This window comes from Anthonomus grandis, chromosome 2, assembly GCF_022605725.1.
Source record: "Anthonomus grandis grandis chromosome 2, icAntGran1.3, whole genome shotgun sequence".
NCBI classification, from domain to species: domain Eukaryota; kingdom Metazoa; phylum Arthropoda; class Insecta; order Coleoptera; family Curculionidae; genus Anthonomus; species Anthonomus grandis.
The window spans coordinates 28,952,362-28,979,942 of NC_065547.1; the positions used below are offsets into that span (position 1 = coordinate 28,952,362).

Here is a 27,581-nt window from a genome sequence, read left to right on the forward strand (position 1 = left end):
GTATCTCCTTCACTGTAGGATAATAAGAGTAAACTGTTAATTATTACAAATAATAGCTTTAAAAAGCAAATTAAATGAACAAACTTTCTTAGGCTCTTAATTGAGGAATTGAAAATAAAAGTCATACTTCCTTTAAAATAGAGTTCTTATTAAAAGTTTTGACGGTTTAAAAAAACACATCAACTGCTCATTAAAAAAGTTTATTCACTACAACTTTACCTTGCAGCAATGTATAACTGCACCAAAATGCGCTATAGGTATATCCTAAATTTTATATAAAATGTTTTATCACTTTTAAGTTACAATTTCAGGATAATTTGTGCTAAAAATATACATACAATTAACATAAAGATAAAAAACATCCTAAAATCAAGAATATAGCACCTCGATTTAAAAAGTCACAATTGGGTGCCGGAACAATCTCAATTTAAGCATAAAAACAATATATACAAATGGTTAAAAAAAAACATTTACTAAATTACCTAAATCTAAAATGTATACTTAATCATAACTTAAAATCCAATTACTGCAACGTTGTCTCACCATCTTCTCTACGTCCTGCTATAAATAGTATAAAGAGTTACTATGATGCGAAAAGGGCAGATGTATATTACTTACAAAATAAAGTGTAAACTCAGATCGAATAATGCAATTTTTATTGTTGTATCGTAATATCCCATTTTCCAGTAAATGTACTAAAAAAAGCCATGAAAATATCTAAAGAAGAAGAAAAGAGAGGCGAAATCCACCTTTTTCCGACTCGATGAAACATTCTTTATATTTGCCACTATAGTACTATATACTAGTTTAGTACGTACATACTAGCTTTATCGGATGTAGTTTTTAAATGTTGATTACAGACAGATAAATTTAACATTAAACACAGACATTGAAATTTGTTCAAATCACAAATAAACAATTTAACTTATTATTATTTTAAAAGGTTTTGAGGGTAGTCTTATAGTTGTTGCGACATAAAGATTTTGTCATTTTTTCCTGGACGAGGTGAAGCTGGTCCTTATAGGTAGGCAGGCATGTTTAAATTTATTTAAATGAATCAATAATATAAGTGTTACAGGAGTCAATAATATAAGTATAACAAGGTCCCAGAAAGAGTTTAAGGGCTAAAAGGAATGAATGAAGAGTCTGCTGCTGACAAGTGGAACCTCCGGAGATGGACGGAAGCGTCTGACTAAGCCACATATAGAGTTACCACTCAAGGCTCGGAGATAATTACGAAAAAAAAAGTTAAACGGTTGCAAGTAAATTTCCAATTGCCCTATATTGAACATAATAAGCAAGAGCCGACCAAGATTTAAGAGTTACCAAAAAGAGTCTCCATTATAAATAAAATTTACGAATCTAAAATTTAATATTAAAATCTAATATTTACAAAAAAAAAAACAGGTAGGGCCCATGATAATCTCTCTTGTTCTGTATATACGGTGCATTCACGACGAAAGGAACAAATTAATTTAAAATTCAGGTTTTTTTTTTCTTCATTTATTTTTTAGACACATCGATTAATATTGTTACTTGCGTGTTTTTTGAAATAAAAAATTGCTATACAGGATGCTCGAGTGGAAATTATGGCGTCAACATTTTAAATAGAACACTCTCCATATAATGACGTTTTACAATAATTCTATGATATAGTCTGAATACTTTTTGTATAGCCAACCATATGCCTAAAGTAAATAGCTTACCAAATATGACCAACAGACTAACGAAACATATAAAATGAAAACATAAAAATTTATTCTATATTTATTGCAACTAATGTTTAATTTGTTGTCCACTTGACTCAATGCGTCCTTTGCAATAAAAATAAGAGAAAATGTGGATTAATAATAATTATTATCCCCATATTGCAATTAGTACAATTTGTTACTAGTGACGGTGGCAAAAATACTTCGCGAAAACTAGTATCACCCTTATAAAGTACAACTGATACATGAATTGTTAGAAGACGATTTTCACCGCCGAGTGCAGTTTTGTGAGCAGATTCTTGAGGCTAAAAATGAAAACGGAAATTTCATTCGAAATATTATTTTTTCTGATGGGCCAATCGTTACGTGACCATTTACCACGTTAACAGGCAAATTTGGACATTGGGCAACCGAAAATCCTCATTGCATCCAAGAATACCACACAAAGCGCCCTTAAAAAATGAATGTATGGGTAGGTATTGTGAAATATCGAATCCTTGGACCCTTTTTTTTTCGAAGAAACATTAAACGGAGAGCGTTACTTGGACTTTCTACTATTTGAACCTATCCCTGCTTTAGTTATTTTATTCCCTGATCCACAAGAGGTTGACATACCTAGTAAAGAGGTATGGTTTCAACAAGACTGGGCACCTCCTTAGCCATCGCCGTTCGACGATTTCTTGATGCACCTTTTCGTAACAGATGCATTGGAGGAAGAGGACCGATTGAGTGACCACCAAGGACACCAGATATAACCCCATCACATTTTTTCTTATGGGGCTATATTTCTAAAGTTAATGAGAAAGACCAAATAATGTTGATTTAAAGCAAGGAATTCGACAAGAAATTAGGCAAATCGATCCACATCCAGTGATTGAAAATGTGCAATTGGCAGTTATTTACTGCCTTAAAAAAACATTGAAGTAAATGGACAACAAATTGAATCAGTTGTATCAGTTATATAAAAAATATTGTATAAATTTTTATTTACGTTACGTAAAATTTGACAAACTGCTGACTTTAGGCATATGGTTCGCTATACAAAAAGTATTGAGAAAATATCGTAAAATTAGAAACTCTCAAGATATATAGGGTGTTTCAATTAAGACAATTAACTTTTCCGCTATAGTTTCTACTTGAGGTACCCTGTATAGACGATTTTTATTGCAAAAAACGCGTGAAGTGACAAAGCTAATCGACGTGTCCGCAAAATAAAAGAAAAAAACACCGGAATTGTAAATGAAGTTGTTGATTTCATTGTGAATGCACTGTATTTACTTATACAGACGGTACGATGTAAAACAAACCTTAAAATATTCTGACGGTGTCAGATATTCTACGACCCACTAGACATACTTAAAGTAGTGATTGGGGACACCTAGGTATTCAAGAATTGAGCCCTTAAGTTGATTAGTATAGCTTTATTGCGAATAACGGTGGTAACGAGAAACACCGGTGGTTTTGTTAATTTTGTATAAATAACAAGCCTCTAGCTTCGTCAATAGTTGTAATCGTAATAATTTTCATGGCATAATACCCTAGTATAACTAAGACGATATGAAGTTAAATTAAGTCTTAAATAATTGCTACTAACAGTGAGATTGGTCTTCCACTGGCAAAATTTGCAAATTCAAATGAATTTTTTGACCTGCGCATCATATCTATTCGACCTAAAGCTTCAATTTCACAACTTTATGAATTTATGAATATTTTCAATCTAAAGACTTATTATTATTTTTACTAATATAATTTATTTTGAATATGTCCTTAAGTGTGCAACATGGGTAGAGGTCTATAAGGAAAATAATTTTAAAGTTAAATTTGACTTATTTTATTCGCCATACTTATGGTATTTTAATTTATTAAAATCGTGGGTAACAGATTGGATTAGAAAATCCAGTAAAAATTCAAAATAATTACACCGGCGACGACGTGTGATCCCGGAATTGGAAACGACGTATAATAGGAGTAAAGGTGCTAGACATAAAATATGAATCAATCATAGTAAAAAACAGTTAGCAAGAAAATATCGTATAGCGTTTGAGTTTAGTGTAGAGAATAATGGTTTATTAATTAGAATTATTTTACAAGTGCTATAGAAGCAGCTAATTATTTTAATAAATCTTTTATTGAAAAACCTAAAAATATTTCTTTTGCATGTTTTTTGTATAGTCGTATAGTGTCTTTTAGTGAGCCTAAAGTCCTAAATTGTAAGATTATTCCTGTTTTTAAAAAAGAGGATCCTAATTTGATTGACAACTATAGGCCTGTAGCACTCCCAATTAAGTAGATCTACCTTGTCTGCTTTTATATTTTCTGTTTTTATATGTGGTTATCTACGCACTTGATATCTTTTGTAATCTAAGCAATCACACGGTATTAGGAGTGTCGTCTTAAATTGGTTCGCCTCCTCTTTACTCAATCAGACACAATACGTGGAAATAAGGAATGAATCAGGTTCATATTATTCCCACAAGCTTCGCAGTAACTTGGGAGTATCTCAAGGTGAGCTCAGGCCTGTGTTATTTCTTAAATTTATAAATATTTTGTCCACAGGTTTACTGCAAGTCGCGTTACATATGTACGCGGATGATACGTCAGCCCTTGTAACAAAAAAAAAACATTACATGAGCTAAACAATTGGTTTAAAGGAACTTCTTAATATCAAGAAAACAAATGTATGATTTTTCGCACCAGTCAATTAAATCTTGATCTTACCATGCGTATTTAAGAATGGTAGTTTCTTGCAACGTCAACAAATAGGGGAAATATGCCTATGATGGATCCCTGCCCATGATGGACCACTAGTTAAATATTTAAATTTACCGCGCAAAATACATTTTCGTCGCATTGGTTAGGTTGATTTAAGCTTTTCTTTAGTTGTTTATATGTACTCGTGCAAATATAAAGTGATTTTATGAAAATAAACAGAAAAGTTAAAATTGGTAAGTACTGATATAACAAAGTAGGTTAACCTAATGTTAGACAACTTTTGTTGTATTATTTGCTAGAATCTATTTTTCTCACTGCTGTTTAGGAAAACTGTTTCGTTTTAACTACCGGGAAAAAATTGAGGTTATGGCAAAGAATTTTTTATTTTTATTTGATTTGTGCTAAACAGCCTATGATGGACCCCTTGAAATTGTCTTATGATAAACAAGGGGTCCGTCATTGGCAACAATATACAAATTTAGTCATTCTATAGATATATTTTTTTCTATTTAGGTTTAAATATGGCATCCAAAAAAAGGCAACAGTGGGATGAGGATGACATGCGGCAGGCTATTAAGAATGTAAGAAATAGCAATATGGGCTTTAAGTTAGCAGCCAAAACCTTCATTGTACCGAAGACAACTTTAAGAAGACGTTTAGCTAAGCGGGACTGTTCTAAAGGATATTTGGGAGGACGAAAAGCAACGTTCTCTAAAGCCATCGAAGAGGAGATTGCCGAACATATTATTGAAATGGAAAAACGATTTTTTGGACTAACTTCTAAAGATTTGCGACGGATGGTATTTGTAGTAGCCAAGAGGAATAATATAAAACATGATTTTAATCGGGAAACAAAAATGGCAGGTTGAAAGTAGGTTAGGCGATTTTTAAGACGTAACCCACGAATATCTTTGCGATGCCCAGAAAGCACGTCATTGGCCAGAGCCCAAGCTTTTAACAAGCCAAATATTCAAGCACTATCTAATACTCTAGAGCAGTTTAACTTTCTTCCGGAAAACACGTCACTGTAGTGTGCGCACTGAATGCCATAGGTACTTATATTCCACCTGCTCTTATTTATCCTCGTCAAAGAATGAATGATGAGCTTATGAATGGTGCTCCCGCTGGTAGCATAGCTTTTGTGCAAGAAAAAGGATGGATGAACACTGACATTTTTTGTAAATGGCTAAAGCACTTTGTAAGGTATTCAAAAGCATCAAATGAGAAAAAGGTTCTTTTACTTTTAGATGGCCACAGTAGCCATAAAAGCCTTGTTTCTAGACAGTTTTCTAAAGAAAACGGGGTTGTAGCATTTTGTTTTCCGGCGCACTGTTCCCATCACGTTCAACCATTAGAGTCAGATTCTTTCGTCCTCTTCACACCTATTTTGACCAGGAAATCCAATTATGGCTGCGTCAAAACCCAGGAAAGGCAGTCACACAATATAAAATAGCAAGCCTTCTTAATCGAGCCTTTTTGAAGAATGCTAATCCATCTAACGCAATAAATTCATTTAAAAAGACGGGAATTCATCCATGAAGATTGGGAGTTTGCGCCAGCTTTAGCAACGGATAGGCAGATTCCATTGGAGGCTCAACTCAGTACCATCGAGTTAGACATTCAAAATCAACCAAGTACTTCTGGTCTTCACACCTCTTCATCTTCAGTTTTAAATGTGTCACTGAAAGAAATTTTACTTCCACCTCAAGCGGTACCTGGGGGCGTTGAAAAAAGAAAATGCAAAACTCGTGCAAAAACTGGTCATTTAAATTCCACTACAGAAATTCAAGAACTCAAAGAAAAAGTTATTGAAAAGGAAACGAAACTAAGAAAACAACAAGGTAGGGCAGTAAAACGGCTACTTGTCATTGAAAATGACAGTTCTGACGAAGATGAGTCTATCTTGGAGGAATTCCTTAAAAAAGGTAAAGAAGACACATATGATGCCAGTTGCATTTACTGCAACGAGTTATTCTCTCACTTACGTAGCAAAGAAAAGTGGATTCGCTGTCAAGTATATAAATCGTGGTGCCACATTGAGTGTGCGGGTGTTAGTTACCGTTGAAAATCATTTATTTGTGAATTATGTACTTAATTTTTTGAGTTTATATGTATATTTTTGTACCCCACAAATTATTTTTTTATTAAAGCTTAAAAAAGAAGTTAATAAGATAAAATAATATTTATTTACAACAGGGGCCAACATGGGCACATAAGGTGCCATTGATGGAACCCTCATATTTTTTTTAAAGGCGTTCATTATTAAAAAAAATATATATATTATTACAAAATTCACTCTTTCCTATATTTGACATCCAGTGAGATTGTTTTTTGTATAAAAAAATGGAAACAACAAAACTAAAGAAATGGTACCAATAATTTCTTAAGGGGTCCATCACAGGCACACTTCCCCTAATAGTCATAACAAAGTTTCTTGGCATGGCTGACACTCTTTCATGGGAGGCTCATTGCCATGATTTGTCATTAAAATTAGGGAGTCTTTGTTATGCCATAAGAAATATTAGATCCTTCATGGATAAAAACCAATTGCTGTGCGTGTACTATGACATAATTCACTCTAGGGTTCTGTATGGGATCCAGTTTTGGGGTTTTTCGGCGTATATCGTAATGTACCATACATCAAACACAAATATTAGATCTGTGGCAGGAGTACCCCTCAAAACTTCCTGCAGATCGCTTTTTAGTCAGTTTGAGATTTTAACTATTCCGTGTACGTATATACTTCAAGTGTGTTTATTTGTTTTTAAAAAATTAGTTTATTTGAGACATAGTTTTTTTCACATCCAACTTTTTCAACAAATATGATTCTGAATTCATTTCCAAATGCCATAAAACATTGCAATAGTTTGTCGCCAGTTAAAAAGGAATTGAAACCTTTTTTGATTTTTAAATATTACTGCTTTATATGCTTAATCGTGCTTCTTAAAATGTAAACTAGGTTTAATAATAGTCTAGTAGTATTAATATAATGTTTGTAACTTTAGCTTCTTTGGACATTGTCTAATTCCATACACTGTATTATGTCAATTTTGAATTATAAATATTTGAATTTTAATTACAAATGGTAATTCAAATTCAAATCGATTTAGATTTAGGGCTTCATTAAGTACATCTACAGCGCTTGCCAAAGTAACTAATCTTTAAAAATAATGCTGCTCGACTACTAAAGCATTGGACACGTTAAACCATAGGCTTCTAGTATCTAAATTGAAATATTCTAGGTTCTCTCAAAAATCATCTTCTTTAAATTAAATTATATATTTATCAAGCAGATAAATATATAACAAACATTTAAGGAATAACATACATTTAAGCAATAACTTTAATGATATTACCCGATCTACAACATTTTGTAAAATTTAGATGTACGTAATTCATGTATTAATTTATACATATTTTTTTTCCTTTTTTAGTATGACATCAATAAATTTGTTGGGTTTGTTTGTATTCTGAAAAATTGGATATATTATTTGGTGTTCCACAAGAGTCTATGTGAGGGATTTTGCTTTTTATTCTTTACACTGCTGTTATCTTTAAAGAATTGTTATATGATGGTTTATGCAAATGAGACGCAGCAATAAATCTCTTTTGAGCCTACTGAAATTAACGCTACCTTTATTGTTGCTGGTATAAATGCTGATTTAAAATTTCTAACTGAGCTCTCATAACATTTACAGAAGCTTACTCTAAATTCGATAAAATCAAATACCACAGTCTTTTTGTGTTAGTTAAATTATGTCTCCTTTTACTAACAGACACTTTTTAAACTTTAAGCTTAAAAAAAATTTTAACCGAATCACTCGTTCCTTCCATTAATTATTGCAATTTTAAATATTCTCCCCTGTCTTGATATTCTTCATAAAAACATAATCTTTGATCTAAAAAACGCGATCACATTTCTAATAAGATTATTAAATTAAAATGGCTTAGAATAGAAAATATTTGGAAACATCACTTATGTAATTTTACACAGAAAATATTAACAAATTATTATCGTAATTTTAATATTTTATGATATGATGTTCTGCATATCCCGTAAATATCAGAAATATGACGAAGTTTTCAATACTGCAATTTCCAATATAGTACACTGCTATTATTTTATTTACTTATTATGATTTTGTTATTTTTTTGTATTGCTTTCTCCCCCATTGATTCATGTATTCCTTTTTAGTTCAGTGTACTGATTCTGTTCCTTTTGATTTCATTTCAGTTTAATATAGTTGTATGTATGGTTAAGTAGAATATCATTTGTTTGCTAAATGAATCAAGATCATTATTTATTTTCAAGAGCAAAGAAAACTGGAAAAAAACTAAATCCTTTTAATTTATTTTTTTTACCATTTTCTTCTGGTATGCTAAATGATTTTGTTATCTTATTTAATGTATACTGTTTTGTTTATAATTTGATGTAGTTTTACAGACGATTGAAACAAATACCAACACCAAGTCTACAGAGGGTTTTTTTTACATGGGCAACAAATATTTAAATATTCCAGTCCGACCTTCTGTAGATACATCTCCATTTTTAGCTCTACTAGCGTATTATGGCAAAAAAAAATTATGCGCAAAGCCACAGGGGCTTGTTATTTATTATTTTTATTTGCAATAAATTCGAAATAACCAATTCTATCGCTCTTTTTTTTTGAACATCTTAGGTGTTACCTATCACCACCTTAAATATCCACAGTGGCACCTAAAAAAACCCGATATGGTTAAAATCTTTAAAACAATAAGTTTCCATGCATTATAAAATTTCCCTATAACCACTCACTCCAATATGTAAATACTGAATATACGCCAACTACCCACCAGTCAAAAAATCCAGCATAGTCGAGACAAACTATTAAAAAAAATTATCTATATCCTAAAAAAATAAAAACACAACAACTAGTTAGCTATAATCATTGTCAAACCTGTCATCGTGCTCCCAACCCTTCTTCATCTTAGGCTGCCCCTTCTTCTTATCCCCCCAATCCTTTCTATTATTCTCAGGTTTTTTCTCTCTCCAATTAGTTTCGTTATCTCCCTTACTCCCTTGGCTCCAATTACTTGAGTTATCATCTTGTTGCTGCTGATGGTGCACTCGGTTCTTCTGAAGCCGCGCGCCCGCACCTAAGATCGGACGTCCAGATTTAATTGTATTATTTAAATTAACCTGATCGTTAGTATCCTTGCCGATGTGACTTATGAAATCGCTCTGGATCCCGCTACTATTATTACTCTGACCCGAAACGTTATTCTGAGCCGATTCAGAAGGCGGATCCGATACTTGAAGTACGTTTATGTGACTTTGGTAGTTCTCTAGTTTTTTACTGTGGACCGGTTGGACGGTTAAAGCGCCGTGGGAGCCCTGGAAAAAAGCCATCGCGTGATCTCCAAGGTGTTCTTGGTAGAAATTGTGTACTTCAGCCGGTAAGAGGGCGAATCTATTGTTGGCCATTTCGATGGCTAAAAGGAGCCAAAGTTTTGACTCGCTGGTGTATTTCTGGTCTGAGGTGAGCATCAGTCTTATTTTTCCTAGGATCTCTGTGACGCGGTCTGGGCATTCTTGTTTGAGGGTGTTGCCATTTAAGTATAACTGAAAAAACATTAGAGATTAATAAGATAAACTAACATAGTTATAAGATATTAGTGAAGTAAAACTAGAAGTAAAACTTCCAGGTTATGGATAATTTAACAACGTTCACATGATGGCAATCTAATCTAAAGAACTATAGGAAGAAGCTTAGAATCACTTCAACTGACTAGAAGAGAAAATTATCTCAAAAACCTGGAAATCATGAAGAATTAATATGTATTTATCATATATCATTTCAAGCACATATTAATAGTAAGGAATAACTATAATAATAATAAACGATACTTGGCTAAGCTTAATCTAAATAGTGGGGCACTATTCCAAAATAGTTTCTCTAGCTGAAGTCTTAATTCTATTTAACAAACTTCCACAAAAATCAAGATCTTTTGCAATCACTAATCACTGTAAAAGCTATTCTGTTAATAGGACTCCTATATAAAATTATTATATAAATAGATTATTCTGCAAAAGAGAATATGGAGAATCACCTAACTTCATGTTGCATAAGAGGTTATATGTAAAGAAAAAAGGTACAGGCATTCTGGATTTCTAGCAATCCCATTCCGAACTTTAAATGCAAAGCAAACTTCAAAGAACTTCTGCTTGATAAGAAGTTAATACTCAAATAGGACACAAACCTGCACTGAATATTTTTAAGTTTGTTAATATGGATCAGAAAATGAGGTGAATTTAAGAAAAGATTTCACTAGGTGTAGCCAAAAGATTTAAATATACAGTGTTCTAAAAGTCTCGGGTTTTTTTATATCATTGATTTTCAGGATTTTCAAAAAATTATGCCTTTTGACATCTTAAAATTTTTCCAGCATATTTTTCACGTTTTTTTTTACATTTGTATTTAGTCTGTAATGTATCCTGAATCTAAAAAAATCAATATCAAGTACAAATAATACCGAAATAATTCGTTTTGAGCTCAAAAAGTTATGAAAGGTAACTTTAACTTGACGCAAAAAAAAACTAAAATCTACCTAGATGTTCAAGTAGTTTTAAAAACATCTCCAGTTAATACTCTTTTCAATGATATACGATATGTAACACAAAGCCGACTAACTTGCCACAATTCATGACTTTAAAGGAAAATAAAGAAAAAAAAAATTTCTTTAAATGTCATGTATTTATTTCAAAATTACAAATTTTGTTGAAACTGCGCTCCCCTGGCTCTTATACATGCCCTACATCGCCGTCGCATTTCTACTGTCGTAAGGCGAAGTCGCATCTCTTCTCTGACGGTTAGAAAAGCGGCATTGATTCTTTGAATTAAGTGGTCTAGATTGTCAATTTCCACCTCGTACACGAGTTCTTTCGCACGTCCCCATACGTAAAAATCGAGAGGGGTTAAATCAGGAGACCGTGGAGGCGATGCGATGGGACCTGCTCTTCCGATCCACGAATTGGGAAAAGTATTGTCCAGAAATTCTCTAACGGCGATCCGATAGTGCGCAGGACACCCGTCACTCTGGAAGACGATTGGCTTTATTAAATATCGGTATATCAGCCAATAATTGTGAGAGATCATTTTGTAAAAAATGTAAGTAATTGTCCCCGTTGAGGTTTCTCGGCAAGTAGTGTGGACCGATGAGGTGTCTCCCAATCACACCTGCCCAAACATTAACACTGAATCTTGTTTGGAAAGACTTGGCTCTGGTGAAATGCGGATTTACATTTTTGTTTTCCTAATAATGTAAATTATGTTGGTTAAATATCCCCGCACGTGTAAATGTTGATTCATCTGTCCATAAGATGCTTTTTAAAAAGTGTCCATTTTCAACGTCTGCATGAAGCAAAAAGCGGCAAAATTGTACCCGTCGCTCATAGTCGGCTTGTTGACCTAGAATAGAGTATCACGATGCTAGTAAAAATTGCGGAATTAAGTTGTTGATGTAGTATGAAATTGCCTTGCACTGGGGTGTAATGGAAAGGGTGCCTTCCTTCTGCCTTGACAACTGACCATGCTTTCCATGTAGAAATGTTCAGATCTGTAGCTACTTTCCTTGTACTAGTGGTGGGATCCTCATCGAATGCGCGAATTACGTTTTCATCTACAGCAACATCATACTGCCTCCGATTGATCCTCGGTTCTTGAAAATTTAGATTGCCTGTTTCTCTTAATTGACGAAAAGTGTTAGCAAAAGTGTTGTGATGAGGCACACGCCTATTGGGCTATTGCTCCTCATAAATTCTTTGTGCTTCTCGCGTATTACCATTGGCTCTTCCATAAGCAAAGACAATATCGGCGTATTCTTCGGTAGTGTATGCAGCCATTGTGGCAATAATGATACGAAAATAAGGAAAGTCACAAAAACAATATAAAAACTCAATTAACAGCAACAATAACAACAGTATTAACAATAACAATAACAACTAAAGAAACGATACAATACTAAATTAACGACTTGGGTACGTAAGAAAGCTAAAAAGTTACACCACGACAAATGACAAATGTCAAATGACAACAACAATATGTAGCACATATTGTTGTTATCACAACAACAATCCCATAACATGTTCCACGATCTCCTTATTTGACCATTCAAATCGATGCCGCTTTTCTAACTATCAGAAAAGAGATGCGGCTTCGTCATACGACAGTGGAAATGCGACGGCGACGTAGGGCATGTATTAGAGCCAGGGGAGCGCAGTTTTAATAAAATTTGTAATTTTGAAATAAATACATAAAATTTAAAAAATATTTTTTTTTACTTTATTGTCCTTTAAAGTCATTAATTGTGGCAAGTTGGTCGGCTTTGTGTTACACATCGTATATCATTAAAAAGAGTATTAACTGGAGATGTTTTTTAGAACATCTTGATAGATTTATTGTATTTGAAATTGATTTTTTTAGATTCAGGATACATTACAGACTAAATACAAATGTAAAAAAAACGTGAAAAATATGCTGAAAAAATTTAAAGATGTCAAAAGACAAAATTTTTTGAAAATCCTGAAAATAACACAAAATCAATGATATAAAAAAACCCGAGACTTTTAGAACACAAGTTTATTAAGAAAATATCTTCTATCTGAGCCTATCTATATGCCCACCAAGTTTGGCTAACCCTCCGCCAAACACCCTGTATAGTTGTTAAAAACAAACAAGTTTGTATGCACTAAACGACCTCGAGTGAATTCATGTTGTTGATCTCTGAAATATCTCTGAATTATTTCCTGAAATATGCCAGACAGAACACCACCACAGAGAGAATTCTAATCTGGCGATAATTAATTTTATTCTTAGATTTAAAAATATGGCAAATGAGATAACTTGCAGTCATCTGGAAAAAAATTCCAGAAGTTAGGGACAGATTAAAAATTTGAAAAAGTGGAAAGAAAAGAAAATGGCAGTACTCTTTTAAAACCCTTTTTGGAATTCCATCGATACCTACTCCTTTCCTGTAATCCAATTTAGCTAATGCTATTTCAATTATAGCAGCGCTAAGGGACGTCTGGTTGATATGCTTAAATTGACACGAGGTGTCAAAACCTCCTGAGGATTGCCTCAGGTGGTTTGGAAGGGTTACTATTCTTGTTAAATACAGATATAAAGTGGATGGCAAAGCAGTTTGTTATAGAAATACCAGTATCAGCCTAGGCCGTATCTAGTAATCTATCTTCTGTATGATTTTTTACGAATAACTAGAAGGATATAAAAAAATCGTCAAATGCCTGGAAGTAGGTATTTTAAATATCTGGACTAAAGCATGAAACACATTTAAAAATAATTATTTTATTATAGTACTGGACAAAATAAAACCTCGACCAAATGACTTAAGGGATCAGGAAGAAATGAAAGTGTCTGAACAAAAATAATACCCGGAAAATACTTGAAATGACAACTACCTGAAATAAAAACATGTAAGGAATTACTTTAAACGCCTGAAAGATATTAGAAAAAAACGATTGAAAAAGCCTGAGCCTTAAAGATAAAATTTAAATATCTTGAAAAATATATAAAACAACAGCAAATGTCCAAAATATGTAGACACGAGTTTATTTTAATTATATCAACCCAACTGAAAAGTAATAGATTGCTAATAACTAAATCATGATTTGTCGTTTTGTAACAAAACTGCAGAGGAGTTATAACAAATTTAAATCTAATTTGCGATTAAATAAAAATGACTTCATCAGTTCGACTGAAACTTGGATAAATGAATTAATATAATATTTCAAGTAGTTTTAATATATGCTAATCCAGTAGTTTTTATTATATATTTTAATCATAGGTTTGAAAATCTCAAGACAGAGGGATATTACTAGGAGTTCAAAATTGCTTTGGTGCAAAATGAAGGCAAAATCTTTGATGTCAAAATAGCACTCACTGTTAAAATTTATACTTAATAGTAGTGTATTTTGTTCCTAATAATACAACTGAAACGTATGAGCAATAAGAGTTGAGGCTTAGTTATCTAACTACTAGTGGTGTAACTAGTGGAGTTTCTGCAGCAGTCTTTTGTAATCTATCAAAGGTACTTGATTGTGTCATAATTCTTACATATCATCATATCTCTTACTTAGGGGGTACCACAAGAAACAGGTGTTAGAGGCCAGTTTTATTTAGTCTACAATCGGTTATCAAGGTGTGTGCTATGCCGATGACACAGTTATGACACAGAGAGGCTGTGGTATACATGTGGGAATAACACCTTTCATGAACCAGAAGAGTGTTTATCAAAAGTTTATTTATGGCTAGATCAGCATCTTTTAACAATTTGTACTTGTTGACTTTGTAAGAAGAAAATTCCGCCAACATTGAATCTTTAGCCTAAATTGCTGGGAAATACTATAGACAGAACTGGAAGAAAACTCCACACTAAGATAGATCTATGCCAGGTCGAAAAAAGATTTTGGAAAACAAAAACGATTTAAAAGAAATAAATCCTGGAAAAACATTTTCACTGAAAAAGCGGATACTTTCATTGGCGAACAGGACCCAGGATGTTCAAAACAAAATTGCAACATGACGTCAAAATTACCGATGGGCTCCCCTGTAGACCTTCTGCAGTGGATAGCAAGAACGAAGCTTGTCGACATACCGAATCTGTTGAGCTGATACAGTTCAAAACACCATCATAGTATTGGCCTTGAGAGGAGATGCTGCTGCCATCCTACCAAGAATGTTCCCTGAAGAACAAGACATCTACCTAGTGAGGCATTTGGAAATGCGTTATGGCCAGTCAGACGTGCAACATGTCTACCACATGCAGTTGAAAAATCGGTGCCAAAAGACACACAAATCATTGCAAGATTTCAAAGGCAATATTGCACGTTTGGTTCGACTGGCATATCTAGATGTTCAGGAAAGGATCATGGAACGTTTGGCAGCCCAAGCATTCCTGAATGGCCTTCGCGATGGTGAAGTGAGTCACATTCACCTAAGGAAGTGTATGCACTAACATGGGCTCTTGAATTTGAAGGTGCCAAGAACATGAACAGAACCCAGGCTCGTGTCCTGCAAATGGTTCCAGGAGAGGAGGACTTATCGAGGGGTCGATACATGTCGACAAAGACAATTATAAAACCCAACATAGTAAGATCTACAGCTAAAATTCGGCAATCAAAATGGCGTATACGATTAGAGACGGCAAATGTCCATAGTGAAACAAACATCACGTTTAACATAGGAAAAGCCACATTTGAACATCCTGTGATAGTGGTTGAGGTTAAGGTAATCATCGGGATCGACATAATGGACACTAAAAGCTTCGAGTAGAGCTTTAAGCAGGAAGACAGATGATGAGGAAGGTGTTTTACATCGTGAAAGGAACTACAGTGTTGGAGTCCAATGAAATAATTATGTACGAATCTGCAATGAACGACGAGTCTGTTGGTCGAGAGGCATTAGCCGAGAACCCATTCTAAAAGAAGAAAGAAGAGCTGCTATCATCGTCGGGCACCGTTCTAAGGCCAGACCAAAGAAGGAGGCTGAGGCATTTGGTCCATAGATATTCAGATATTTTTGATACTGGGGACAAATGTGGTCCTCACTTCAGTACATATTTTAGCACAAAATCAATACAGGAAATTCTCATCTCACCTGACAGACAGTTTAAAGAGACCACAGATTTTACGTAGATTACCGGCAGCCTAAAAACGTTACTAAAAAAGACAGCTATCCTCTTCCTCGGCATATACACTATATATCTGTATAATCTGAATATATTGTATCCTCTTCCTCGCGTTGACGACACTTTGGACACCCCCGCTGGATTGATGAAGATATTTCGCTAGATATGAAGATGTGTTCCTAAGGCTACGAGGTTCTGAATTAAATTTCAGCCCCAAAGAAATTTCATCTGTTTCAAAGATACTGCACAGCTCTTTGAAACAGATGAAATTGGGTCACGTCTTTTCCAGTCAAGAAGTTGCGATTGATAAGGCAAAGCTCCAGATTGTCAAAGATGGGTCGGTTTCCGACAGACAAGCATGAGCTACGCATCTTGGGATTATAGGAGGGATTTGCCACCCATCGCAAGACCATTGACCAGTCTCACAGAAGGAGAACGAACATTCTAATGATTCCAAGACTGTCGGGAAGTCTTCGATCACCTAAAAGAGTCTGTACAAGCGCACCTATCCTGAGCTATCCACTACCTGAAGGAAAATTGGTACTGGATACCCATGCTAGCAATGTGGGCATAGGAGCCTAGCTGTTCATTAGAACTAGAAGTTATTATTAACCAAGTACGCATTTCCATTCAAGATGCCAGTGATCGGACGAAGGATGTATAATAATATGTCAAAGTTAAAGACCTGACGTACAACAACGGTGACTTAGTTTTGCTCTATGACCCTAAGAGATGGAAGATCTGTCACCGAAACTTCAAACATCCTGGGATAGACTATACAGAGTGCTGGATATAACGATGTTCTGTACAGAATATAAAAGCCGCCAAGGGACAAAACTCGAGCCATTCACGTTAACCGACTGGCTCCTTTTTTTGGAAACCATGAAGACGCTGAGCCGGCAAATCCAACCAGAGTCGGATTTGACATTCAATAAATTCATGGCTAATGATTCTAATGCCCGAATGAGTCGGTACGGCGTGACTGCGAAGTGCAGCAAGACCTATATACTGCTCCAGCTAGATATTTCCTGGCATATTGTATAGCTAGAGAATTACAAATGTCTGGAGTAGTGGAATAGCTGAAATTTTTCAGAAGAAAGGTGGGCAGAATTTAGGAGCTGTGTCGGTCTATTCCCGGAACCGGGCAAGCATTCAAGATAACTGATGAAGAGAACGATGGAAAGAATCTTCTATCTAGTTACTAAAGAGGCGTATACCAGAAGTCGACCTATAAGGACGTTTGGGATGCTTTCTGTTCTCTAAAGGAGGAGTTGCTTGCCGAGGATCTGAGAAGCTTAGCAAATCCCAAACTCGCATGCGGGCTGAACCGGGACTGAAGGATGTTTCGCAGCATGTTAAAAGTGGTCTTAAAATTTTGATAGGTAGAGAAATTACAAAGATAAACAAAAAATAAATCAAACCGGATATATTTTGAAAAACTCACCTGAATACCTACTGAATCAAGTTAATCTTCCTTTTAATTTTTAAATACGCTAACTTCATCATCATCCTCATAGACGGAAAGTCAGCAAAGCCATACCATTTACGAACAATTGGTTCTAAACATTATATAAAAAGTTATAGGCCAATTAGCATTAAGTTCCAAAATATTCGGATTGCTAATCATGCCAACATGGTTAATCTCCTTCTGTCCAAATATGCTATGAGGAACAAATCTCAGGAGGATGTTTTTTTTTTAATTCATTTATTGACCTTGTGCTGAGCACATTTAGTCACGACAGCCGTCTATATATAATTTTTTATTTATTTTTAGTATTTAAAACTAAATCGAACATCACAAACGACCATGCCAAGTCTGGGACTCGAACCCAGGGCCACACGACTGCTAGGCAGGTATATACCCACCGCGCTGCTCTGCCCGGCAACAGGAGGATGTTATGCACAACAATATGAAGAAGACATTTGACAGGGTAAGACGTTGCATGATAGTTATGAAAGCTCTATCAGAGTTCTCTATCTTAACCCTACATTAAAATTAAAGAGTGAAAGTCAGCATTCTTTCTTCAGGAGTGCATCTAGGATTCATCAGGGCTCCAATTTCTCTGGTCTCTCCTTTTCTTAGTTGCTATTAATGGCATAATTAGAAATATTGACAATGCAAAAGTTTTACTTTTTGCAGATGATTTTAAATGTTTATCTCTTTGACAGCCTTGTTAATCTTAAACGTTTTTACCTGTTGAGGTAATTTCATGATGCAAAAATGTGAAGAAAATCAATTTTAAAAAACACTCTTTTATGAATTGACTTTTATGATGAATGGCACAATGCATCGACATAATTGCAGATATTGGTCAGATGAAAATCGACACTGGATGCGTGAAACACATACACAGTATTCTAAAAAGGTAAATTTTTGAGCAGATATATTTGGTAATAGGTTGATACGTCCAAAATAATTTAAATGCCACCCGCTACCTGAGTTTGCTGGAAATTCAGAGAGTTCCATAAAAAGGAAGACATGGTAATGCTAAGTTCCATTAAATATGGTTTCAATAAAATGACGCCTCTTCTCTTTTTGGAGTTAATGTAAGAATATTCTTAGATATGACTTTTCCAAAACATTGAATTAGCAGAAGAGGTGAAATTGAATGACCAGCAAGAAACCCTGATCTTACACGCTCAGACAATTTTCTCGGGGGGAATTTAAAAAATAAAGTTTATGAGACAAAGCCGAAAAATATTAAGCTACTACAAGACAGAATTAGCGCAGAATGTTAATTTCAACTCCCGATATTTTAGAAAACGTATGAAATAATTTTTTTAAACCGTTGTATCATTTAATCTGTTTAAGTTAGGTTTAGCATATCTTACATGAAGTTATTAAAATTTTGTGTATAATACATTAAAAAAAATTGCACAAAAAACCATTCTATTTAAAAAAAGGCGACTTTGGTCTCTACTCCATATACATGAGGTATCACAAAGTTATTTTCCTAATGTAGATCTGAAAGAAATCTATAATTTTTATTTGGGACACTTTTTGATTAAAGTACCCATTTACGAATTATTAAAGAGGTTCTGCCTTTTTAACACACAGTATAATATATAATTAATATGACTTTCTTTTCACCATTCTATGGTCTATTCTATAAGGAAATGTGAAGACGGTATTAAATATGAAATAAATAAATACATTTCAGTTTTCCCTAATTTAAATTTAAATTTCGGTTTAATATCAGTTTTTGTATTCCTAGCAGTTTTATTATGTGTAAAATTTAAAAATATGGAAAAATGGCCTGTAGTTTTGCAATTTTATCGGTATTCTAGTAATTAAATTTAACTTGCTATTATTTATATAAAAGAACATTTTCCTTACCTGTGTAGTAAAAAGTTTGAGATCTATACAATCACCAGAATCAAGCAGCATGTCCAAATAAGACAATAATGGAGCCGACATGAACGTAAACTGTTGCCCGTTGGCCATCCTGGCTTTGTTAAAAAATTCCCCCATGAGTTGCACACTATTTCTAAATAAATTTGGGCTGGCGGATTGTAATTGGACGCAAGCTAAAACAAGGTTCCAGTTATAAAAACGACCATTAAAAAAAAAAGTTTTTATACCTACTTTCAAAGCTTTGTTGTAACTTCCGCAGAAACATCATCCTGATATTTTGTTCGTGAATTTCTTGCGACAAAAACGTCCTGGAAGCGATTAGTAGCACTAGTTTGCCGGCTGTTTCTGGATCTGCCAAACTGGCTTCGTAAATTAAATTAAAACTCTGCCTGGAAATGTAAAAATTAGTACTACATTCAATAAATAATATACTGACTAAAAGTCAGTATACTATTTAGTTTTTGTTTATTTTTTTTAGTATGTAAGAAAGTTTTAGGAATGCTAACTATTTAGCGAAAGCATTTATAGTTTAGTCTAGTTCTCCAGAATTTTGAAAAGACTCTTGAACTTAATGGCAAAACCCAATTACATCTTAATGAAAATCAAGGAGGAAAAAGAGCTAATATTTTTGGTGCATGTAAGTGCAAAAGACAGAATTTTATTTTGTTTTTCTAAATATGATTCCCATGTTGTTGAATAAAATAAATGATTGAATAAACGATTACTGAAAAATCATTTATTTGTTCAGCTGTTAGTGTTAACAAGCAAAGCACTGTTACACAAAGAAAAAATATAAAATGCAAACATATATATCTAAAAAATACAATGAAACGTCTAGAACTATTCAAAGCTAAGAACACAACTACACCAATAAGACACAACACAAGACATAAAACAATTGGGTCACAAAGCCAATAAAGTTGAACCGGAGGTACTCCTCAAATGAGTAAAAGACATTTTAAAATAAAGAAAGGAGCAAATTCTTAACAGTCAGGCAGTACATTGAAAAGCCGACTCTATAGGAAGATGTGCCATTACAGGACCTGTAAGGCCTCTGATACCGCAGTACCAATGAGCCATTGTTCATTTATAGTATGAGTGAATATCAGCATGGGTCATAAATTTTTCAGCATTCCTCCTTATAAATCGGAGGCATAGGCAATTATACTTCTGCGTTATAAGGCAAATATTTTAAGCATTTGGGAAGAGTGACCCCGATTAAACAAACACTATACATTATAACATATTAGGAATATACATCTTGATAATTTAGATGAGAGATTCCCGACATGGGTCCGCCAGGTCAATACGTGAGTGACACCAACGAAAATTACAACTTTCTCAAGACTGTTGACCATGACTACAATCTCTAAGAGAAAAAATTATTTTTTTGGTTTTTTTCTGATTTAAGCATAATCAATTTAATACCACTCACTCCCTCAGATCACTGCAAGACTGATCAAGTGTAATATACAGGCTCCTATTAGCAATCAAGGATGTTCTCATCGTCTTAAAGGTGAAATAAAGAAGATTACAGCTGAGAAAATTCCATTTCCATGAAGCACATGCACTCCACATGGAATGAATGTGTTATTTGTTACGATGCGATCTACCCTTAGAACATTGAATACACTAGAATAAACATTGGCTGCTTCGGATTGAGCGCAACATCTACACAGGGGGCAGAGGGGATATTTTGTTGATAAACATGCTAGTGATTACTCAATTTTAACAGAAGAAAATAAAGTGATATAATAAATTGTTATAATTAGCAGAAACTGAGTTGCATTCTTTATTATAAAGGAAACGAAAGAGTAAAACTCGTTTAATAACCAAAACTATTTTGTACTATGTTTACACTAAACACTAATAATAATTAATATTTTTAATTTGGATTCTTTAAATCATTAAATTTCCACACACAACGGCAACGCTGTAGATTTTGCCCAGAAATATTCTCGCGATAAATGTATTTGGCAACTGCGCTCGTTGTTTACTTTTGGATGGTACAGTGTTGCCAACCCTACGGATTTATCCTTAGATCTAAGGGTTTTTGGTTTTGATCTCCGATATACGGATTTTTGAGAATTTTGATATTTCATTAAAAATTGCAGAAAAATAATAAGTCAATTCCTAAATTATAGATAATATCATAAAAAAATTATTTATTCGTCATTTCCTCATAAAATAATTCCAGTTTACGAGTGCGACATCTTGCGCTTTTATCTTGGTGGCTCGATCACTGCTTATATAATTACACACAGAGTTATCTGGATTTGAACTTGAAAAGTTTAGAATTTCATGCCTTAAATTCTATCAAGAGCTGCTAGACCAAATAAAAACTAGAATTTCATTCTCAAGAAAAGGTTTAAAATACATGACTTTCATTATACCCAGTAATATATATAATAAAGTTTCCCAAAGTAAGTAGTACCAGTTTTTCCAATTTAATTACTGAAAATAACTACAATAGCATAGACAGAAAATGGCGCCTTTTGCTCAATGGTTTGGGAGACTTTGAAGAAAAGGATTTTCATCTAATTTAAAAAACGGGAGGGTCAAAAAATATTTCCAAATATTTTAAAGCTTGTGCACCATATTCAAATTTTGCCACATAGTAGTACTTGTGTCGAAAGAGTTTTTTCGGTTATAAATTTAAATAAAACAAGAACTCGAAATAGATTGAGTTCTAATTCTTTATTAGGCATTTTGCACTCAAAAAGATCATTTACCAAAACTTTGACTTGCTTTAATTGAGAAATAGATAAAACAATGGTAACCAATATGGGTACATCTATTTTATATAAACATCAGCGACAGCGTCCAGAAACCGATTCTGTAAATCTAATTTTAGACGAAGAAAAGTGTCTTATGTTTTTTTATTGGCGTGCATGTGTTTTCTATGCTTATTCCTGTTATGTTATTTTTAAAATTAATTAAGTATTTTTTTTCTTAATCAAAACGTCAGTTTATCAAAAGTTTACTTATGTAAGGTTATATTAAAGTAGGACAAAATATATGTATAATCAATAGATATTATATATTATATTTCTTCTATTATTGTTTTATTACTGCGTCGATTTTATGCTACGATTATTATGTTATTCCATTCATACCAGACAATATTTTATGCAAAAATAATTGTTTATATAATTTATTTCCTTGGAAAGCAAGTCGACAACACTGGTGCAACAAATTGAGTGCATTCAGCATAGGTTTATGAATTATCTTTGATTTAGAGAGGGAGGAGTAAGAGTTTTGGGTAGTCAATTATACATAAATAAATTTAATATTATACCCTTAGCAAAAAAATACAACCTTTTGGCTCCACTTAATTTTCTGGTACCAAGAATAAACTCTAGGCATTTTAGGTTATTTTAAGTAAATCCTGCTAGGATTAATATTTTCCTTAAATCCCCTAATATTATAATGTGCAAAATTATAATAATAGTTTTTCTGGTATATAGTCTGCTTTAGCATATAGACAGTTTTTTTTTCATTCCTCTGGATATGCTTAAGTACTTGACATAGTTTTACTTTTATTGCCTCTGTTTTATTTTTTACATCTAATTCTTCCCTGTAAAAGGAGGAGTGAAGAAATTCCTCAAATGAGTAAAAAGTTGTTAATTAAGAAACTTTAACTTTATTTTTGAATATACAAAGTGGCAGAACCCTTACAGAGGCTGGCAGGGCATTAAAAAATTTTACTCTGTAGTGTGAAACCCCAGTTCTTGATGTGGAGAGTCAATTGAAAGGTGGAATTAAGCAGTCATTATTTCTGGTATAATGCCGGTGGGTATCAGTATATGTTGCATAGTCAGTCACATTTTCCCTAACATATAATAGGCACACTAGAATAAATGCATAGGGTAGAGGGAGAATTTTCAATTTCCAGAAGTGGGATTTACAATAGCCAAACAAGCAATCAGCCTCACACATCTTCTTTGCAATGAAAATATCTTAGATATGTGCACTGAGTGCCCACAGCTGATAAGAGAGTATGTCATTATAGAAGAGAATATGCATCTTGAAAATTTGGATGACAACTCTTCAACTTGACTCAGCCAGGTTAAGTCACCATCAAGAGTGACACCAAGGAAATTGACTGTTACATTCAAGAGATACGGGAAAGAACCAAGATCTTGAAGAGAAAAAATAATCTGCTGGGTTTTGGTTTTGTTCAGACATAATCTATTTGAAACAGCCCAGTCTTTCAAGTTTGCACATTTTTGACTCTTGAAATATGCAAGAAATATTCACTTCACCAGCATCAGAAAGAAAGAAAGAAAGAAAATGTGCTATATTACGTAAGAATAATCTTGTGTACAAGCATCCTAAAGCTAAAAAAAAACAAAACAAAAATTGACAAAACAATGAACAAAATTAAACACAAGAAGACAAAACTTTTTGAACATACTTTGAACATACTTGAACACACAGTCAAATGCTTTGGATAGATCACAAAACACTGCCGCCGATGACTCTCCAGAATTCAAGGACATATAGACGCTCTCCAAAAAGGTAAAAACAGCATCATGAGTCCCTTTACCGGCTTGAAATCCAAACTGATTTGCAGACAAAATGCCAATATGATGTAAAAAGGACAAAATTCTGCTTTTTGCAAGTTTTTCAACTATCTCAGAGAGGGCAGACAAAATAGAAAAGGGACGGAAATTACAAGGCTGATCCAAATCTCCACCCATATGAAGAGGGATAACCACTGCCTCTTTTAAACATGAAGGAAAAATGCCAATATGTAAAGAATTGTTTATGGCAGAAACTAAAGCATTTAAGGCTGAATCAGGCAAAAAGAGTAACAACCTCGAAGATATCCCATCAGCTCCAGATGGTTTATGGTTTTTTAGGCGTTTGATTTCATTTTTTACTTCGGTAAGATCGACAGGATGAAAGAAAAATGAATGCTCAACCGACACTTGTTGAAGATAGTGTAAGGGATCAATGTTACTACGAATGCCCTTGAGCAAGATATTAGGTATATCACAATAATAGTCATTTAAAATGTCAGGTCTTAACTCCGGTTCAGATACTTTTCTATGGCAATGTCTAAAATCATTAATAATCGACCAACACTCTCTTTGCCTATTCAATGACATATTTAAACGATCCCTATAATAATTAGATTTTGCTGCTTTAATTGTCTTTCTGTATAGACTACGGTATTTCTGATGATATACAAGGATATTTTCATTTGTGGTATATTTGCACAATTTAGTCAAAAAACGGAGGTTTCTAGCTGAAATTCTAAGGCCTCTTGTAACACATGGTTTTCGTTTCTTAGTTTTAAGCCTCATTTTAGGAAAGCACTGATTGATCTTATCACACAGAACTTAAAAACTTAAAAAAATAAAGTAAGTGGGTCAGAAGCCGTTTCAAGTGCATTCCAATATACCGAAGCTGTAGCAGCAGAAAAAGCAATGAAATTTCTCCTGCTGAAAATTCTTCCCATATAATGAGATCAAGATAATACAGTATTATATGGCATTTTAGCAAGAATAGCTTTATGGTCGGAAATACCAGATGGGAGTACTGAGGCATAAGATGTCATCAAAATTTGTACAGAAATAGTCAATTGTAATTGCAGATGAAGAAGTTATTCGTGTGGGAGAAAGAACATGCATTTTCAAGTCGTAAGAATTTAAAATACTTAAAAGAGAAGTATGTGGCAAGGTTTCATCAGTGTAGTTGATATTAAAGTCACCAGCTGATATTAAAGTCACATACTGACTTCTATCATACAGATAGGACAGAAGTAAATGAAAATTACTGGTGTCAAATTTGTAGTAATTCAATTTTTGTAGAAGAATGTCATGCTCAACACAATCAAAGGCTCTCAATAAATCATAAAATGTGGCATGAGTGTGTAAGCCACCCTTAAAGCCCTTGAGCGCCTTCTCACACAAATCCATAACTGCCAAGCTGGTTGAATGTGATTTCCTAAAGCAGTGCTGTTTTTCATAGAACAATGAATTGAGTTCAAAATACCATTCAATCTGCATCTTAAGCAGAGATTCGAAGATCTTTCCAAATATAGGAATTAGCAAAATAGGGCAATGATTTTCAAGAATAAACTTAGGCTCCTTCTTATGAATAGGAATCGCCTTGGCAGTTTTAAGGCAATTAGGGAAAACTCCTTATTGTTATTATTTATCAATCAGAATGCTCAGAAACTTTTTTATTTATTTATTTACGGGCATTACCCATTTTTACAGAAATAGCATAATTTACAATAACAATAATTTATAACCTCAAACAATTTATACTTAGTATTATTTTATATAATTATCATTTGATATTCACAACCCATCACTATCACAGTCATAGAATAAAACAGGATTAATAAATAATGGCAACAGGAGAACTTAAAAAATATACAACAAAAGAACACAATAAAATTAATTAAATTCAGTTTTCACTCCCTTGAACCCAATTATCACCTCCAAAATTGGTTTAAACCAGCACACAATAGTATGAAGTATGAATAGTATGTACACACAATTAAACAGAATAGCAAAAACCCCACAACAATATACAAAGTCACACATGAAAATCCTCAACAAACTTAGCAAAGCGCCTTGGACTTATATTGAAATCTATGTTCAGAGATGTACTATTATCATCAAATCAAAAAAAAACTTAGTTAATATCAGCTTTTTTTTTTATTCTCTTTACATTTTTTAAAATACTTCTTTAAATTTTATGCTTTAGAAATATGTATTGGTTCTTCTATGAATTTGTAATTTTTTGCTCTAACCTTTAGCAAAGAGTTACCATTTGCAAGCAGACTTGCTATGTCACACCTAAATCCCACAATATGTGTTTCTCTTTGATTAAAAAAAAAAACAATTGGATATGAACCATTCATTAAAATATTCATATAGTTCCTCATGGATTGCTGCAAGAGCTCCCTTGCCTTAACTCCTAATAATATTGATGTATTGTCCGCAAACAGGGTGAATTCTCCAGAGATATTTCAGGTCATTTATATATCCCAAAAACAAGATTGCTCTTAAAATAAATGCCTGTAAGATGTAAATAAATAGATAAAAGCCACAACTGGTTTCTATTGACATTTCTAAGACTTTTGATGGAGTTAACTAAGATAAAGCAACTAATAACAAAAGTAAAAATACTTGGTTTTATTGGAATGAAACCAAATTTCTATTATACTCAATATACAAGGTTTCATTATATGAAATATAAGGTTAGATGAATGAGTGCATTACAATAAACAATTATGAACATGACATTAGAAAGAAGCTCAATTACTGTATAAATTTATATTAATAAATTCTCATAAAATTAACTATTATAATACTTACTCTACTTCAGGTGCATTTTGGCAGTCCTGGTACCAACTCTCAATAATATGCTTGATTTTCTGATTAAACATGATCCCATCATCATTTATATCTAAATGCTTTATTTTGCTCACCAGACTTGAATAATCATTCTGGGCATCTGAGAATGTATCAATTACATTAGAATTAACCTTTGGAGGCGGTAGATTATTCAAAGCGGGAGGGCTCTGAGCATTTTCTGAGCCCGGAGCGTTTATAGTCTGATTCTGAGCCTTCAGGTTAAGCCAACCTCTGCCTCTGCCTATACCGTGCGACATATTGAATATAAAGAAGTGTTTTAATAAAATTTGAAACCTTATGTCCTATGGTACTTCTGCGGGTACTTGTTTCAGATTTATTCTTTAAAGCTTGCTACTTGTTCGAGCGGTATTTATAAAATATTGTTGTTTGTTCCTTGTTTGAACTTTTCTAACCTATGAACTTTTTTGACAGGTAAACGAACTTTTGACAGCTGTTAACTGTCTATTCCGCGTGGTTAGTCAAACAACTGTCTGTATATACGACAAATTTTTATATAAATAAAATCCTTTTTGGAAACGTAAATATCTGAAAATTAAATATTCACTAATAATTTTTAAATAATTAATACAAATATTATTATTTCAAAAAATTAAAATAATTAGATATAATATAAATTAAATTTGACACAACTATGTTTTTGTGCTGCTCTCAATGTTCCAATAGTGAATGTCATAGATAAACAGTTTATAGGGGTTAATGTATACATTAATAATGTCAATC

The 27,581-nt window shown here is 33.4% G+C and overlaps 1 protein-coding gene across 4 annotated transcripts; it reads right to left on the bottom strand.

Moving 5' to 3' along the window:
* Window positions 1–184: 184 nt before the first annotated feature.
* Window positions 185–27,327, bottom strand: LOC126733423 (uncharacterized). 4 transcript variants are annotated; one of them, XM_050436735.1, is made up of 5 exons: window positions 26,802–27,327; window positions 19,693–19,850; window positions 19,444–19,634; window positions 9,621–10,023; window positions 185–9,557 (listed from the first exon to the last, which is right to left on the bottom strand). In XM_050436735.1, exons 1-5 carry the CDS (start codon window positions 27,095–27,097, stop codon window positions 9,337–9,339), a joined length of 1,269 nt encoding a protein of 422 aa, XP_050292692.1. In that variant the 5' UTR covers window positions 27,098–27,327; the 3' UTR covers window positions 185–9,336. The 4 variants fall into 4 exon arrangements, with proteins under 4 accessions (XP_050292692.1, XP_050292691.1, XP_050292693.1 ...); XM_050436734.1 differs by having other exon boundaries at window positions 185–561; window positions 9,359–10,023; window positions 26,802–27,326; XM_050436736.1 differs by having other exon boundaries at window positions 185–10,023; window positions 26,802–27,081; window positions 27,135–27,323.
* Window positions 27,328–27,581: the final 254 nt, after the last annotated feature.

What these genes read in the sequence shown, in the direction of transcription:
- LOC126733423 (XM_050436733.1), bottom strand. Translation starts at nt 27,097, where the DNA reads ATGTCGCACGGTATAGGCAGAGGCAGAGGTTGGCTTAACCTGAAGGCT. An exon ending in CAAAATGCACCTGAAGTAGA is followed by an intron (nt 19,851 to 26,801) that starts GTAAGTATTATA and finishes TTACATTTCCAG; the next exon opens with GCAGAGTTTTAATTTAATTT. An exon ending in TCAAACTTTTTACTACACAG is followed by an intron (nt 10,024 to 19,443) that starts GTAAGGAAAATG and finishes ATGTTTTTTCAG; the next exon opens with TTATACTTAAATGGCAACAC.